Here is an 18,951-nt window from a genome sequence, read left to right on the forward strand (position 1 = left end):
GCCCCGCGCCAGCCAATGGTGGAGCCGCCCCGCGGGCGCCCCGGGCTGGGCTGCCCGCCAGGATAGGCGGCGAGGGCGCGCCGCGGCCAATCAGGGGGCAGAGAACGGGGCTGGTTACCTAACGTTCCAATTCCTGAGGTGTCTGCGCGCCTTTCCCGCCACTGCTCGCGCAGAGCCTCGGGGCCTGTCCCGGGTTCGCGCTGTACCGTGCCCCATTGGCTGCCAGGCCCAAAGGGAGCCCCCTCTCTCGGACATCTCTCCATACTGTTTATTACCTCCCCTCAGGCATACTCCCTGGACACAGCGGCAGCCCTGCCACGCTGCCCTGCCACGGTTAATACTGGGAACAGCGCAAGGCACTGGGGTTCCCCTTCAAAAATCTCACTATTATCGATCTTTGCCTAAAAAATAGAACATAATAAAATAAGGAGCATTCGTCTGCAAAGCCACGGCAAAAGCTGATCCAGAAACAACAAAATGAACAGATGCCATCCTGGGTGATGAAGGGAGTGGGGGTCTTCAGGGGTTGTGAAGGGCTTGTTGACTTCCTCTGTGGGAAGTTCAGCATGAGCATAAATGTTTCCCACTTCAGTGACTAAAGTCCTTCCTCTGATGTCACCTGGCTCTGGGGGAACAGATCTGGCTGTCTTCAAGTGGTTTCTCTCTCCTGAACCTTTCAGAATCGTGTTTCTGCAGCTGCATGGGGCAAACAGAACGGCCTTTACTTTCACCGTTTTTTAAATATATCCCCCTGCACTCCTCTGTCGTCATTTCAAATATGTGCATTTAAATTAGTACTAATTAAATATTTCATAAGCATGGGCCAATCAACAGCCTTTGTCACTTGGGGTTCCCAGAAAGTGGACCCAAGCCAGCAAAGCGAGTTACATCATACTTAATTTAAGCACAGAAAAGTAGCTCTACTGAAGTGAGTGGGACCACTCACACCTTGAAATATATGCATGTGCAAAAACCCCTGGCATTCAGGACTGGCTCAAGAATGGCATGAGCAGTCAAGTGTTAACCAAAAAAGCCATGACAGCATTCACAGCCTTAGGTGCACTGTGATAAACATGCTTCAGTTCAAAAGGAAACAGGACGGTACTTGTACAGATTGAGAGAGAGAGATTATGTAGGTGTTGCATGGAGAACGCAGCCAATGCATGCAGCAAAAAGAAAAAGCAAGCAAACAAAAACCCTCATAACATTTCCCATGAAAGCTGTAGGTGACAAGCTGAAAAGCCAATTTGGCGTTGGAACCAGGTTCTGGGTTTCATTGGTTTAAGTATTTTGCTGGGACAGGGTCCAGAGTTTTAAAACTGATAATCTTTTTTCTGCCCCTCCAAGAATACTGTGTTTCTTTTCAGTATCACAATAAACAGGTTAGATATATTTAAACTAGAAAGAATGGGGGAACATGCCTATCCTGGGCTGTATGGCTGAGATTTTCGAATTAATTAGGGCTAAAGTCCCTAATAAGTTTTGAAAAAAATCTCAAATTAGTTGTTTTTGGCGCAGTGTTTAGATTCAATAACATTAAGCCCTCAGCACTTTCCTTTAAATCAAAAAACAATAGCCAACCGGTGATAACAATCAACTCACACACAGGCTGGCAAATACACCACTGCCTACAAGTACCAGTCTTTACAGTGTACCTCTTCTGCCAAAAGCTATGGTAAAGTGATAGGCCTCAGAGGATTCCTTATCGTTCAAAAGATTCTTGCTACTTTAATCCCAGGGGAGGAGAATCAGTTCTCCCTGGTGGAGACCGACCTGTCAGCAGGTCCTTCTTGTAGAGTGAGAAAGCTCTTAAGTCTCCACTCATTCTGCAGTATAGGGCAGAAAAGAGACATACTCTCTCAAGGAGAAGGCCGGTGTTCTTCTCTCACACCTACCATCTAGTTTCAAACCTTGTCCATCTTGGTTGGTTGAGGTAGGTGGATTGGTTGTAGAGCCATTCATTATTGTGAGGCTCTGTCCATGTCTGCATAATGTGGACTGGCACCCACTGTGCCTCGATATGCAACGATCTGTCCTTCTCATTCTCCTCCTGTTGACTCCAGGATGGTTATCAGTTCAGTTATGACCAAATCACAGGTAGCTCCTTTCTAAGATGGTAATGGAGGGGGGGTGCTATTTCAGTTGTACATGCAGTCTGACACCTGTGACATCCTAATTACATGCTAGGCTGTGACCTCTCGGAAGGTGATACTGCTCTTATCAGGGACATTTTGACTGAACATCCCTAGTTATCTGTGGCATAATCTGCTTGTCAGTAATTTGTAGAACTATTGACTGTGGATTTTTGCTGCAGCAAATGAGGGAATTTATGAGGGTGTGAAATTGCCAGCACGAGTGTCTTACCATTTGGTAGTGATGGACGAAATGATGGGTGCTATTCAACTGAGATCAAATAGATCATTTCTTGTGTCCACTATATCTCTCAGATGTCTTGCTAAAATTATACATTTCTCTTGTCCCATAGACCCAGAAAATGTTGTCTCTGTCCTGGAAACATGCTTCTATAATACATAATACATTATGATGTAACAGGGCTTACTTGATTTCAAAACCTTGGGAAACAAATCCTTCCAGGGGGTAGCATCATAATAACAAGGAGCTTGTCTCTTCTTTTGGGTCCTTACTTGTGAGGGGATGTGATGGGGGTTAGTGAAGATAGTTTAAGTAAACATTGTCTCATCTGAAACAGCCATGTATTAGCCATGGCACCAAGGTGCCCAGTTTGGACTAGCTATATATACCCTTATTTATCCTACAGTGATTTACAGGCTTGTGTAAACATTTATGTTGTAATTAAATTTAAATGTAGCTCTCAGTAAGACTTCAGCATTCACAACTTGTTAATCTCCTAGCAGCATGTTTGCTCACAGGTTTGAGCAACCATGATCATATTATACCAGCCCTGCATTCTTTATGTGAATAAAGATTGAGTTACCACTCCTAGATCTTAAAGCCCTACATGGTGCAGGTTTGGGCTACCTTCACAACCATTTTGCTAAATTTTGGCCTGCTATATGCATATCTGATTGCACACATACCCTGCTGCTTGCTGGTCGTACTCTCATGCTTGCATTAGGTCTGCATGAGATAGTGGCTTTGTTACACTGGGTTCCTAAGAATATGGTTCTCCTGGCATCTGTTTCAGTACAGCTCTCTGCATTTTTCACATTTTTTCCACTCCAGTTATGTGTTTTAATAACAATTAATGGTAGGCCCATATTCCTTCCTTCAAACCCCAGCTCTTCATGGAACCGATCCTTTTGCTAGTAGCAGATCCAACAATTTAGTGGTTTGCTTTAAAATAATTTCACATTGAGAGAGTATTTTCCTATAGAGTTTTATCATAAATTGTTATTGCTTAAAGCATATCACTGAGCACCCTCGATGCCACTATCATTAACATCATCAGTACCCTTCTTGATCTGAACAGTAAATCAAAGTTTGGGGGAGTGGAGGGGTTGTTTTGGTTAAGAGAGGACACGGTGAAGTCAGGTATCTTTGAAGAAAACCTCTCTATTTACAAAGAACATGCAGAGTTCTGGTTCCTCACAACACAGGAGTCAAACAACAGGAGATGATTTCCTTGGGCACAGCTCCAAGTTCCTGTCTGCCACTAAGCTGTTAGCCCAAACAGTGCTCTCATCTTTTTCTCAGGGTCATACTAGGAGCACTGCTGTAGTGAGCTTTCTGCTCCTTCCATTCGCTTGCTCCTCTTACATATATGCCTCCACTCAAAACAATATCCAGTAGAGCCCTTCTATACGCATCATTCAAATTCTTGAGAGGCCTTGGGCAGTGGCAGAGGCCTATGTTTTGGTCAGAAAATCAGTATTTTTTCATAGAGGAGCTTGTGTCCTACAGCTATCTTAAATAAAGGGTTATGGCTAAACTCACCCATTTCAATTATATTTTGCTCAACCCTCAGCATTCTTTATTATTATACCTCAGACTCAATGGGGAGTAAGTGAAGTTCTCTGCTTATTGAGTGCAGTTTGTCTCCTAGAATAGAAATGTTATAAATAGATGGGGTTTTTTTGTTCAGTTGAGACAATTAATTTTGGCAGCAGAACCATCTTCTATTGAATGGTGTAGTCATGTCTCACAAGGCTTTAGTGTCACTTCTGTTGCAAAAGGATTCCTAGCGGACTTTAGGAAGGCTCCAACCCTTGTGGTTATAAAAATCTGGCACTTCATTCCCTGGCACTTATTTCCCATCATATCAAGAAACAATTTATTGGCGACTAGACATTAACCTTTCTACGTCAATCATTTAGATTTTTTGGTATTTAGTCTTAAACCCCCTATTGTACTAAATAATCAACTGAAATCAGTCACCAAGCAGGAGATTTACCTATTTATTCCATAAATAATTTGGACTTATTTTGAGGAATTTTTGTAGCTTTTGACAGGAGCCAGATTTTCACACCTTCTCTGCTAATGACTTACATTTCACTATCACCTTTGAAAAGGAATGTCTGCTGCATATCTGATAAGCACCCCTTGTTTCAGGGGCACCTGGCTAAACCCCTAGGGACAGAAGTAGGTCTGGAAGCCATGTCCAGCAGAGATCCCCTGAACTTTTACTATGCATTTTCTACTTCAGGAACAGCTTTGTGTTCTAAAAAAGTATTTTATCTAACCAAGGGCATAGAGTAGGTTGTTTAGGCTGGGGGAGATCGCTTGTTGCTTAGTTGTTTAATTGCTGGCCTCGCTAGAGGAAAAGCTGTATTGTATCAACAAAGTTCTGGAGCTGGAAGGGGAGTTACTTGGGGGGGAGCTGGAAGGGGGGTTACTTGCTGGGCTTGCTACACATTTCATCACATCAGCAAGTTTAACCTATTACGTAGCTATATAAGGCAGACACCCACTGGGGTGGGGGTGCTTGCTTTGCGAACGATTGCCAAGCACCACTTTCTGCGCAGAAATAAAGTTTAAGTTGGATCCTTCACCCCCGTGTGTTTATTGGCACAAGCGCACCAGGCACGAACTCACTGTCCTTTGGGGACAACATATCTACTTCCCCATTCCAGAAGGGCATTATCCACACCTCCAGGGATGGTGGTTATAAGTGAAAGGCATTTGCACCACCTCTTGGGAACCCAGGTCTGTGATACCAGAGCAAGTGGAAGTCTGGGATTCAACTGCATCAGTAGAGCTGCAAAGGATTGTACTAAGCCTACTGGGGCAGCTGCCAAACAGAACTGAGGTTCAGTGGCCTTCCTTGAGTTGCTTTCCAGTATCTTTCCGCTCATTTTGAATCAGTCCCCAGCCGATGACTATCCATTGCATTAAATTAATTGGTTAGATCTTTTGCCCTTTGTGAACAATTATAATGTATCACCACAGGCTAGGCTGTTGGGTGTGTAATTCAAATAAATGGGGACACAATTATTAAAAAAAAATAATTATGCAGCAAAGCAGCAACTGGATGGCTCAGGGGGCCAAGAATGGAAGAGGGAGATTTTCTATTGTTACAACGCTAGAGACTCAATTCAGTGACTGTGAAAAGAGTTGATCAATTTAAGTCTAGTTTATATAAGTACTGTATCAGGGTTCAGTCCTCTCCCACAATTCTTGACAGAACCAAAGTATCTGAACTGGGTTTGCCCCGTTTGGCACTCTGTTTATAAAGTCTTTACCAAATGGCATACTGTAGCAATCCTGCAAGTACAAACTCTCCTTGCCAGGCTATGCTCCTGACTCCCACAGTTTTTTCAGCTGTTCTTTTCTCCAGGGGACATAATCTTTCAGCCCTTTGATCTATTAGTCCTGGAGCTAACTGGCTTCTAGACTACCAACTCCTGGACTGCTTATTTATTTCTTTTCACTGTTGAAGTAGTCTTAAAGAGGCCATCACAATCAGGTACATTCCTACATTGCAAAACTGCTACCACTCGCAGTGTTAGTGCTCAACAAGGGCTTACACCAAACTCCCTCCTTATTTCTTGGGTTGGTATGTCGCAAGGGGGTAGTATATAAGGGAATTACGCATGAAAATCCTGTTTTAAGGGTGGAGAATTTGATTGCTATGGACATCCATCTGACTCCTTGCAGCAGGACAATTAAAAAATCTAACCCAGTTGGTTGTTGAAAGGCCTCCTTCCCCTCAGCTTAATCAGAAAAGGTCAGCCTGATTGATCAGAGTGTTCCTGTCACAGCTCCTACAGGAGAGGAAAGGTGGGGAGGGAGGGAGGAAGAATTAGAGTTAATCCCCAGATACAGGCTGCTGGTGGGAGCCAGGGAGGTGTGCCTCATGTCAACAGCAGGCTGAACATTTCTCCTTAATCCTTTTCTTTGATCACTAGGCACATCACAGCAGGGTGTTCAGTTTCAGCTCAGCTCCCCCAGGCAGGGTGATAGGGAGGGGAGGGCAGGCTGTTTGTTGTGGAAGCCATAGGGATAGGATAAAGCACTCTCTTCCTTGAAGTGGGGAAAGCATTGGGTTTTGGTCTCACCTGTAGGAACAGAATTTCAGCCCCTTCAACCCTGCTTAACACCAGCTTGAGAAATTCTTCCCCAGCTGTCTGACAGCAGCCCACAGCCAAGTGCAGTGGTCAGAGCAGGGTTTTTCAGCTGCTCTGGCTAGGTATCTCCATGGCCAATATCTCTGTGACTTCAGACTGGCATTGCTATGATCAGTACTCCAAGCAGGAACTTGTGTATAGCCCATGGATGGGGAATCAGTGTGGGCTGTGACCATACAGCCCTCCATTTGACATTCCCATGGTTTTTTCTGCCATCTTATTCCCCATTGCTTGTGTGCACTTCAGTTCTTTTTCACAATGTTAATGAGTCCTAGCAGCAATGCTTTGGCCCCTTCCTTCTGCCCCACATATCAATGACAAGCAGGGTCTATTACTGGGGCCCTGTATTGAACAAGCAAGTGAAATGGGCTAAGCGAACAGAATCACTTGCATTTCTAGCCCGAGGCAGAAGACATTCCTCACACAGGTCATGCCAGAAGCTTATTAGCTTGCCAATGTAAAAATGTGTCCCCTTGGACAACTCTCATTGCAGGTGGGTCCCCCATACCTTTGCTTACCCAAGCCTATCCTTTGCAGGCTGCTGCTCCCTGGAAAATTAAGATGGTAGGCAGGGACCTAACATGAGAATCATTCCTGGAATCACCAGGAGCATCTTTTCCCCAGGAGGAAAAGGCAGGCAGACCTAGAGCTGCAGCTGTGCCTTTCTCTCGTTATGAAACATGTGGTAGCCAAAATAGAACCAGATTTGGAAAATGCCAGACACAGTCTCACAAAGAGTCCCTTGCTTCCAGCATCCCTGTTAGGAGTCAAATTAACATAGGAGAGTGATGGAAGAAAGGAAAGTAGTTGAAATCACAGAAGGATCAGCACTTCTGACTGAGGTGGCCAATAAAGCAACTGAAGCTCTTCTGTGTAGGTCCTCATGCCTCTTTTATATCAGGTAGTTGTAACCAGGAAGGTAGGGTGTTGTACTAAAAAAAAAAAATCATTGTACAGGTTTGAATCCTGTAGACTACAAATTATGCAGTGCAGTTCCACTGTGATCTGCAGTTTTACCTAGAAAAGTTGTGAAATCACCGTTATGGGAAGTTTGAAAGGGCAGGTTAGGCCAGTTGTTCTCAACTTTGTTAGACTCAAGGCACCCTTTGGAAAATGCCATTTTTTTTGGTTTTGCTCATTTTTTGACTACAGAAAAATATTAGAGGTGATCTTCTGTTGCAAAGAACTCAGAAAGACCACAACTCAGAAAGTTTCTACACTATGGATTCCTATTTGAAATCTCTGGGTTTATCATGTGAATTATGTGCACACACCTAACAGTGCTAACATCGCATGACATCCCGCAGCACCCTTGAAAAATTCCCTGGTTGAGAATCACTGGGTTAGACCACTGATTCCCAAACAGTGTGCCATGGCACAGGGATAGACATGTGCTGTGAGATCCCATTAGGGGTAAATGCTCTAGTCTCCCATCCAGGACCCTATGCCTGCCCCAGCTACTCCCGCAGTGCCTGCAGCTGCTCCTCTGGAGACTACCATTGCTATTGATTCCCTCCTTTACCCATTCCCCAGCCCCTAGCAGCCCTTGTGCCTGACCCCCTCATGCTCCCAGCAGTGCAGTTGACTGCAAGTGGGCAAGTAAAAGCAGACAGAGCTGAACTTTGCAACCTGGCTCATCCACGTCACTCCTTCCATGCTCTAGGGGCCATGGGGGTGATCATGGGTATGTGAGACCTTGCAGGAGGAGCCTTGGTAGCAGGGACTGTTCTTCTCCCCTGAGGTACAAACCAGAGGTCAGCAGGGGACAGACATTGGAAAGAGCAAGGCACAGCAGGGTGAGGTCCTGCTCCTACTGCCCTTAAGTGGTACCAGCTAGGTCAGTGATTCTCAACTTTTTTTTAGCCTCAAGGCCCCCCTCCGTATCTTTTCTGAATTGGATCTAATCTCAGTGATTTTCAACTGGGGTGCTGCGAAATCCGAAAAGCATGCTCCCAATTTTAATCCAGAAAAAAGTGCCCCAGGTGCCAAAAGTTTGGCAAACACTGGGTTAGATGAACATTTGCCTCAGCTGACTGAGACAGGTTGATTCTGCCTTGACCCAAGGTTTGGACTAGACCAGATCTCTCGAGATTCCTCCCAGCTCTATTTTTCTATGATTCTTTAAAAAATAGCTAAGACCAGCTCTGTAATTAATACTGACATCTCTCAGCCACCTCTTTTACCCCTTGTATCCCAAAGCAATGTACAGACTGTACTACTCACCCATCACTGAAATGTAGCTGCCTGTGGGATTATATACCACACAGCAAAACTGAACAGCAGATCAGAACAGGAAGCAAAGAACACTATGTCCAACTGAAGCTACCAGGAGGAATTTAGGTCAGAAGAAAACAATTACCCAGGCCGGAACTTGGATGAGGCCGACACTCGTATTGTTATGAAAAAACATCTTTGGATGATCCAGAACAGTCAGGGCCTCTGCTTCTTTTAGGTCTCTGAGGAGAGATGGCAGAAGCCTGCGCTGTCATTCTGAAATGTCAATTCTGCACAGACTCAGAGGCAACATGTCGGCATGAGTCACTCACACCACTTCCTACAGCACCTCGAGTTCCCTTGCAGGTTCTCCCATTCATGTTTGGCTTATGAACACTGAAGCCATCACACTCCCTATTCAACTGGTGCTACCCATCTCTACTTTTCTAGGCCTGTTGCCAAAGGAGTACCAGGGCAGGGTGTTAGTTGATAAGCAGCTGCAGCAACAAGCAACCCTGCCCCTCCTTCTAGGCACCAGAACTGTCACTGTAGACCAAAGGAATTGCTTTAGGAATAAGAGAGATTTATCCAGGACTCCTGCAAGAATAAACACTTCTTCTCTGAGCATGAAAAGTCTGTGGCTTGGGTCTCATTTTAGAGCCTGTAGTTCTTAAGGCAATTAGAGAATCTTAAAGCTTGGAGTGCAGCATCCCATATACAGAATTGCAGAGGTGACAGCCCAAGGGATCAGTCAGAAGCAGTCATAGTAATGATTGCTGCCCTGGCAAGGAAGGGTTAGATGGGCTAGGGACAGACATTCCAAAAGCCTGAGCCTGAATTGATTCAATCTTTGCAGGTTAGTCTAACCTGGCTAGTCCAAACTGGTTTGTAACCACACAGACATCCCAGAAATGCAGGCACATGCCTGCAGTGGCTCAGGCTAAAATCTGGGGAGCACTAGAGCAGCCCTCCCTTCTATTTCAGTGCTGAACTGTGGTGTGGGGGAGGCTTGGCGAGGCCCTGGCAGGACACTCCTGCTTAGCAGGGAGTGGTGGTGGTGGTGGAGGGGGAGCACAGGGGGAAGCCAGGCAGATGCCTGCAGTCTGTGGGAGCTGCAGCTAGGGAGCAGAGGGGAGGGGCCAGCTCTGCTGTGGAGCAGAGAGCCCCGCTCAGCCCAGAGAGCATGCCGGGATACTGGGGGAGCCTGGTTTAACTTAAACCAGCAAGGGGTCTTGGACAGACATTGCATAAACTGGTTTGACCCAAGTCAGTTAAGTCTGATACTACATTCAACCAGGTTCATCTCAAACCAGTTTCAGTCATTTTCAAATTGATTTATGTCCACTGAATATCTGTTCTGTTATAGGTTTAAACCAGTTTCTGATCACTCAAACTGGTTTGTGTGTAATGTCTGTCCCTAGCCATGGGGCTCAGCCATGGTCATCTAAGCACCTCACTGGATCCCAAACTGTGCAGAAGAGGCATCCACATTTTGGATGCATGTAGAACGAAGTGGTGCTCCTGACGGGAGACCAAGGAGTGCCAAGCAGTGGGTGCCATCTGAAGATGTGCTGCCTAGAAACTGGCTGGTAGAATCAGCTGCAAAGCCTTAAAGGACTTTCAAGCTGCCCAAAAACTTTTTCTGCCCCACGCTGATGGGTACCCTCTCCTGCCTAGTTTCTTCATTTTAAGTCTATATCACACCTGCCTCTTAGTGTCTGTCTTCTCCCCTGCCTCGTGTCTGTCGTTCCCTTCCTTCCTATTACTTACCTATACCCGCCTGACTACACCAACCCCACATCTGTGGTCCCACCGTGTGTGCTGCCATCACATCATTCACTCTGCTTGTGTGCTCTGCTCTGTGTCTATCTGGTCTGCTTAGGCTGTAATCCCTTTGGGGCAGGGACCATCTGTTGCTGGGGTTGTACAGTACCTCACAAAATGCAGCTCCATACTGAGTTGGCTTTTTGGCACTGCCACAATAATAACTATGATTCACCACAATGATATTTACCTCTTCATGTTGCATTATTGTTTGACAGTGATACTCTATAAATGTGGAAAGACTGATGTGATCAATCAATGAATCAGTTTGAAAACTCATGTTAGGCAGGCATGGAATACTCAGATTGTGAGATTAAAATGCAACTTCATTAAAGGTCTTTTTCTTGAAACATTACCTGCTCCTGGTTAGCCTACTGAGGGTGCACCTCCCATTTCTCTGACATTCTGTTCAGTTCATCCAGTACAATCTCTTCCACTGCTTTTCTCAGTTCTTCCTCCATCAAATTAGCATGTTATCTAGCTTGCTGTGCAACCCTGGAGCCTCCTTCACTGGTGGTGAGAACAATTCATGGCTCATTCTCTCTCACTGTTAAATGTTTGTTTTCACTTTAACTTGTTCAAGCCATTCATTGCTCCTTGTCTTCAAGCTTCAGCATTCCTTCAGTGAACTTCAGTGGTCATTTTACCTTGAAGGTGTTTTCAGTTGGGGCGCATGTCCCTGAAGATGATTCTCCTTTCTTGACCATAAATACTTAGCTCCATCAGTTTTTCTCCTCATGTCTTGCCTTCTGCTCCTTCCATCTTACTCTATTGCCTTTTGTACTTTTACAGCTTTTTCACAAATGGTGGAGACACACTCAATGTTCCAGGCAAAGGCATGTTACCTGCATAGAGGGTGCTTACAGAAGTTATCAAAGGGCACCTTGATCATGCTGTAACACAACCATCTCACAAATTTTACATGCAATATCTTGATAGACATTTGAAAACAGCATTAGATTGTTTTCTCTTTACGGTTTTGCACTGCCAGCTTAATTTAGCCTGGCATCCTGTCAGTAGATCATCCTCTGCCTGTGCCCTCTACACAAAGCTGTTCTGCAATTTGTAACCAGGCTCCTTTTTGTAATCTTGAACCCATGGAGAGCTCATAATCTGTTGATCCCACAACTCCAGGCAATATATGGGTATTTATAGAGCCCCCATCACAGTAGGAGCCAAATGCCTCCCTACGACTCTCTTTGCTACATCTCTGATATTTGCATTATAAACAAGGGGAATCTCAGATGGATTTGCATCTAGATAATTAGGACATCTATTTTCACTAGTATCAGATGTCCTTTAAGTTCCCTGTGATGCCCCAGTGGATATAGTATTCCTATTAAATGAAAATCTGGGCAAGTACTTGGTACTGCCTGAGCTTCCAGTACCTAGCTGCAGAGGCCTGTGGGGATTTTTTCATGATGCAATGCATTTTGGGAGGTTGTTTTACACAGAAACCTGGGTGGGGAGGGAACCATTTAACCTAATTGCACAAAGCAGCACACACAGCAGAAGAACTCTTGGAATAGGGTTACAACCAGCTGGCAATCAGCAGCTTCAAATCCCAGTTGCCCCATAATTAGGAGACACATCAATGTAGAATGGGATCACAAACCTTGCGTAGACTCAGAATGAGGACTAAAATTGTATCTCCTGAATGGACTGCTTTCATAACAAAGACTGGCATATCCAGCAGAGACCTGTAATGTGTCATATGACACACATGCACATTTGCAATGAGAAAGCTCCATATTATACCAAAGGGTACCAGGTGCCCTTCAGTCCCTTGGCACAGGAACACCCCCTTTGACTTTCACACCCCATACTCCCCACAGTATTACTTCATCCAAGATGCCCTGAAGCCCAAATAATGCTTTTCTGCACCTCGTAGGAAAACACTGTCCCAACAAACCATCAGGAGAGGATTTAAAGTGCACACTTTTATTTTCTATTACAAAGGCTAAAAGAAGCAAGTTTGTTTGTTTTTATTAAGAACAAAACAAAAATGTTGTTAAAACGTCTACATTATTATCCTGGTACTAGATCTTTTGAAAGATACTAAGGTTTTCTTTTTAATAGTAAAGCGTGGTATTCTTGAATTATATTAATACAAAGACAATTTAAAGGACTCTAACTCATTACTATCCAGCTTAGAAATGAAGCATCCCCTTGCTATCTTTCCCTTTTACATGCTAAGGGCCCATACATTTTTGACGCATGATTTCATACGATCTAAATATATGATTTTTCTTTAAAGGTCTGGTTAACTCTGACACCAGCTTCACATCAATCCCTCCCTTGACCCAAAGGATTTTCACTAAATCCTTTAGTATTTAACAAACTGATTTAAATCAAATACTGTGTACTTAAGGGATATATTTTTTTTCCTTATCCTTTTTTCTTTATTTATTTAAAAAAAAAGCTCTTTTGTTAACACCCCTCAAAGCGGTTTCCTTGGTGAAAATTCTCCTCTTAGCTCCCACACCACATAAACGGAGAGGCTAGCCTGTTATTGCAAGGTCTTTCATGAGTGCTTGGTTGAGTGTGTTCCAAAAGCAATGCAATGACACCGTGGAGGCCTACAGGTTAATTGTTGTGCTGCCAGTGCCGAGTATTTTTGGCAGGATGAATTTACATACCCAAAGATCCCATGAACTTTTAAAAAGAGCTGTAAGGAAAATAAAATGAGGGTTCAAATATGGAGCCTCTTGCCCTTGATAGTTCACTCACTAGTTAAGCACTTCAATACTCTTTCACAGAGATGGGATTGTCAGAATATCACCAGAGGGTTTTCAGAGGTATAAAAGAAACCTGTTCTATCCAGAACTTTATACCTGTCTATATTAAACCCTCCCTTCCTTTTTTATGTGCCCCCTTCCAAAACAAAGGCAATTACACTTAAATAGGAGATGCTACGTTTCTTGGCCCGAGTCCTTTTCCATTACCCTCATTAAAAATTCCTTTGATACCACACACATATATAATATTATATAGAGCGATATATTTAATACCTGTGTATATATGCTTTCACAGGGGTGGGTCACATATATACACACTAAAACAAGTCTGGTGACAAAATACTGCAACACCACATATCAGGTTATCATATCAGGGAAAACAAAAATAGATACTCAATGCAGCACCTGTGACCACGTCCCCCCCACCACACTTCCTCCCTTTGCCCCCTTCATAACAGACCCCGGGAACACTATCAGTTTGGAGAGGAGAGTGTGCAGAGCAGTTATTTTCTGATTAAAGAGATGGGGAGTTGTTTATCATTCCCCTCCATAATCTAAATAAATGATCATCTTATCTTAAATCATGGCACAGCGAACACTAGAGTTACACTATAAATGCAGATTTGGTTTTAACAAAAATGCTTACCAGCATTCCCCAATGCTAATTAATTTCCCCATTGCCTAAAACAGGGTACAATCCTGCGGACTGATGCCCACTTCTCTGGTTTTGGTAAATCCTGTGGGTGGTGTGGCTGCTGAACACACATTGGGAAGGCAAGGATAGGCCAGCTAGAAAAAGATGAGAAGAAATACAGTGTCTGCCCACCCACCCAAAAAACTGCAATGCCCCATGGGACCATGGGGCAGGGGTGAGCGAGCACTAGAGGCAGGAGCTCCCCAGCTCCCTTCACTCTGGTGGGGGGGAGGAGTGGGCAGCAATGGTGAAAGGATTCCCTCTTCTCCAAGCTCTATCATAAAGCACTCATCCTAAACAGGCTATGCACTTCCAGTGCCCTGACATGCAAGGATCTCGCAGCATTGTGCAGGCATTAGCAAATTAGGTCTCATACCTGGTAAAGCATTACCTCAGTTTTACAAGTAAGAAAAATGAGGGCTAGCAGCTTCTCCAGGACCAGTGAGTAGCAGAGGGAGAATGGAAAGACCAGAATCTAGGTCTCCTTGTTCCCATTTCTGGTACTGCAACCACTATGGAAGAGCTGAGCTAGCTGCCTCTACAAGAGTTTATAAAGATGCCAGCTGCCAATTCAATATTTCCCATGTATTTACATCTACGTGATCTCTCTCAGCCACAGACACAAGTGTTACTAGAGTGGGAAGGAAGGTGTAATGAAAATGGCACCCAGCACCATGCAATGTACAGCCATGTTTTACTTATTATCCATGCAGCGCAGATACCACACCAGACAGGGCTCTGACTTCTCACTGGTATAATAATCCTGTAAGACACTGTAAAGAACAAGACATTTCTCTCAAGAAGGTAGAGGCAGAGCGCTCTGGAACCAATGCTGCTGTCTAGATGCATCACATGCATGTGTAGACTGAAGAAAGTGATGGACAGGGAAGCTCAGTACAAACCATGCAGATACTGATACACCCACTCACCAGGTCCAGATGGAATAGGGCAAGGCACCAAGTTGGCCACCAGCAAAGCATCAGTCTACTGGTATATCCCCATTCTGTCAGAAGCTCACCACTGCCATTATAAATACTGAGATCCTGACCCAGGGGAGTTACGTAGGAGGGATTACTCTGCACTACAGTTCATGCTTATCTGTCAGCAAACTAGGTTCCTCCATTTGAGCTTGATTAACTTTCTAACATAATTTATATCATACCAGTATCAGAGATGTGAACTTCATCAAGTCCTCACCACTATTCTAAAGAGGCCAGCATACAAGTGACACAGCAGACACTACAGCCCCTTGCAGCCTTTTCCTTAATGCATCCCTGTATGAAAGACATGAGGCCATGCCCTTCCTTGGAGAAGTACAGCATGCTTTAGCCCCACTCATGGATCCCCTCTCAGTAGCCACAATATATATCAGAGAACAGTGCTAGCTCCAAATGTCACAGAACCCATGAAATCACTTATAATCATATTGTTTCGCTAAAACACTAAGTAACACCCTAAACTTTGGGCCTGTACTAAATAATGTCCACTTAATTGACTTTTGGCCTGCTTCTTTTGACAGAGCCTTCAGTCTTTACAGACAGGACTAGTACCCAAGCAATTAATTAGGTTACACCATTTAAAGAGGTAACCCCCCCTGAGGGGAGAAGCTAACTGACTTTCCATAGCCAAAGGGCAAAAAAACAGTTACTTTCCCTTCTCTGGCTGATCTTGTGTGCGCAGTCATACCAGTTTAAGAAACATCTGATATTTTTTCGGTTCATGAAAAAGACATCAAACAATCCATTACCCATTCTCTCTTTGGCTACAATCAATCACAATGGGAAACAATCACCTATGACTGCTTTCAAACTGCCAAAAGTACTTCCCAGACACAAGTCAACTAGGGAGTGAGACACCCATTACGCTCTTCAGCTGTCAGGCGTGTCTCTGGGGAAGACTAAGGATCTAATTTTGTTCCTTCACCATCACCCAGGAGTAGGAGCTCAGTCCAGATGTTTTAAGCCAAATGGACTTTAAGGCAATTCTTATCCGAGTCTCTACTACAGCTGTTTTGGTACAGTTCTTCCACATTTGCATGCCAGTCAAAGGAGACAGTTGGAAGCTAACTCATGATACTGAGAATAAGGGGCATATGTAACTTTACAGGCATGCTTGTTCCAAGAACCCTGACCCCTTGCTTGGCTTTTCCTCCATATTTGTATTCATTATGTTGTGATGTCCCATAAAACAAGGCAGCCAAGTTTGGAATCTGAGGACAGGGGAATCTTAACAACATGATTCTCTCTCTCTCTCATGCCCCACTGGGGACAGCATTTGTTCCTTTAAATAAAAATTTAAAAAAAAGGATGGGGAAAGAGAATTAAAATAAGAAAGACAGAAAACAAATGTTATGAGCATGGCATTCGCTGGCCAAAGATGAATCAGTCTGTGATTTCATTCACCAATAAATCACCTTGGTAATCTTAAAACAAAATGAAAAAAAAAGTTCTCTTTATGAGACACGTATCTTGAACTCTTTGCCACAGCCACCCTTTGAAAACCTGCCTCTGTGTTTCTCCAGTCAATGGGTTCCCCATCTCTTCACTATACGTCATCCCTCAATAGGAAGTTGTATTTGCCGAAGTCATCATCCCTGGGGCAAAGCAGCATGTCTTTGCGGGCTTTGGCCAGTTTCTGTTTCAGTACCTCCCTCCGATCTAGCCACTCGTTCAGCTCATCCTGGCCATGAGCGTAGCGGCACTTGTCCCCGTCAGGGCAGGTCTTGGTCTTCTGGAACCTGCCAAGAGAAGAACAACAGCTCACTGGATTTCATGTGTTTAAAGGAGCAGGACTTAAACAGATTACTTGACTGCTGTAGCACCTTTAAAAACTGCTATACTCTGAAAGCCTTTGCAACCATCTCCTTAAATAGATCCATTTTCACACAGCAGAAATGTTGTCACCTCTGGAGGGATAGTGGAGACTGTATAATGGTGCACAAGCACAAGAAGTGAAGTAACTGTATTCAATGGAGCATAGGAGGGGATTCTGTTCAGCAGAAGGAAATCATATACATTGGTACTTGGCTCGCATTTATAAACCAGCACTGGCACTCTTGAGAAAAGTGCTGTGGGGACTTCAAACAGGCACAAGTAGCCAAGGCCCCAGTTGTTACACCTGAAATGGCACTTCCAGCACCATATTGTCTCCTCCAAACATTTTAAGACACTGATTCAGAGAGAAGTGCAGATAAATGAGACTAAAACCATTTAATATGGAACCTGGGTTTTTCTGAAGGTCTCTCTCATCCCAGCAACGACCCAATCAGAGTCTGCTTAGCTTGTGAGAACTAACGTCACTGCAGTCAGCATGGCAGAGCAGTAGGGCTAAAGGTTTCTTTCCTTTCCCATGGCCTAAGCTGCCGTTGTGAGCGTGGTGAAGTATTACTTCTGCCTTTGAATTCTGCAGTGCGTCACTCGTGGGGGGGATATGAGCTCAATACCAAGGCACTCCTACAAGACTTGTTACCAAGGATGTTTCCATTAAGTTCTCACCCCAGTTCCCATGTGCTGACATCCTTTGGGGCTTCCTATTCAGAGCAGAGTGCCCCATCCAGGTCTGCTCTCCTCTCCCCTCCCCAGGGGAAGTGTTGCATGCTCCATACCTTTCACAGAGCCGGAATTCACCCATGGGGAAGCGGTAGTTCCAGCAGCTGGAGTCATTATCAGAGGTGAAAACCTTTTCCTTGTGCTTCTCTGACTGGATGTGCTGTTGCCATTGCTTCTTGCTGTTACTGTTCTTTCCGCACAGCCAGCAGTGGTAACCCATCTAAACAGCACAGAAAGGTGGAGTGGCCCATTAGCACCATACACCCTGACCATCCCTGAACTGGGAGTGTAAAGAAAAGGATGCCTCCTCTAAGGGTGCACCAATAAAGATTTTTTTCAGTTGATATCAACAGCTGATTATTAACCAGCCATATGGACTGATACTGATCTGACTGCTGATATGCAGCCCCACAGCTTGAAGAGCAGCATTTGGCTGTGTTGGGGGAAGGGGTGTGGGGGGCAGACTGAGGCCCCCACAGCGAGGGAGGGAGTGGGGCTGGGGCAGATGCTACCCAGCCAGGGTGTGGCGGGGCACAAGACAGAGTGGGCAGCTCATCTCGGCAGGGCAGCTCCCACCACTGCACACAGCCCTGGGGAAGACATGGGAGGCATGTGCCCCCCAGATTTGTGTGCAGGGCAAGGACAGGCTGCCCACTGCAGGCTGGGGCTGGGGGCTGCATTGGCCTCTTCCCAGTGTGGGGGCTGAGCTCAGGGCAGGAGGGGACAGCACTGGGAGGGGGAACTACAGGGTGGGTTACAGCAACCCCCAAATTTGCTGTAGCCCCCCCTCCCAGCGCCGTTGCTGCCTGTCCTGCCCCTGCCAGCCTCAGCCTGCAGTGAGCAGCCTGCCCTTGCCTCACGCACAAATCCAGGGGGCACAAGCCTCCCATGCCTCCCCTGGGGGTATGTGCAACAGCAGCAGGAGCTGCACTGCCCCCCGCACCTCCTGGATGAGCCACCCACTGCCAAGTCCCATGCTATGCCCCACCTGGACAGCATCTGCCCCTGCTCCAGCCCCAGCCCCAGCCCCATTCCCTCCCTCGCCACGGGGGCCTCATTCCTGGCTGTGTGCGTGCTATGCCTGCGTGCATGCACGCAGCATTTATCAGTGACATTATCAGCCACATCAGCCAAAAAAAGCCGGCTGCCAATAACATCATTTTTCTTTTTATTGGTGCCAATACAATATGGACCAATATACTGGTACACCTCTAGTCTTTTCCCCATCACCACTCTCCTGTCATCCCCACCATTCTTGTGCATCAGTGCTAGGAACAGCAGCTGCTGGTCAAAGGGGACCAAACTACATTCTCTGGTTTGAGCCAATGGACCATACTCCTTATGACTGGCCAGAGGAAAGTTGCTGAACAATTAAATAGGGTTTCCCC

At 45.2% G+C, this 18,951-nt stretch overlaps 1 protein-coding gene across 1 annotated transcript in view; it reads right to left on the reverse strand.

Moving 5' to 3' along the window:
* Window positions 1-12,509: 12,509 nt before the first annotated feature.
* Window positions 12,510-18,951, reverse strand: part of ZC3H7B (zinc finger CCCH-type containing 7B) — a 65,268-nt gene continuing 58,826 nt past the window's right edge. Inside the window, 2 exon segments of the mRNA XM_025208924.1 lie at window positions 12,510-16,752; window positions 17,620-17,783. Coding sequence (XP_025064709.1) covers window positions 16,560-16,752; window positions 17,620-17,783 — 357 coding nt within the window. The 3' untranslated portion in view covers window positions 12,510-16,559.

The sequence above is a fragment of the Alligator sinensis genome, unplaced genomic scaffold, assembly GCF_000455745.1.
Source record: "Alligator sinensis unplaced genomic scaffold, ASM45574v1 scaffold215_1, whole genome shotgun sequence".
NCBI classification, from domain to species: Eukaryota; Metazoa; Chordata; order Crocodylia; family Alligatoridae; genus Alligator; species Alligator sinensis.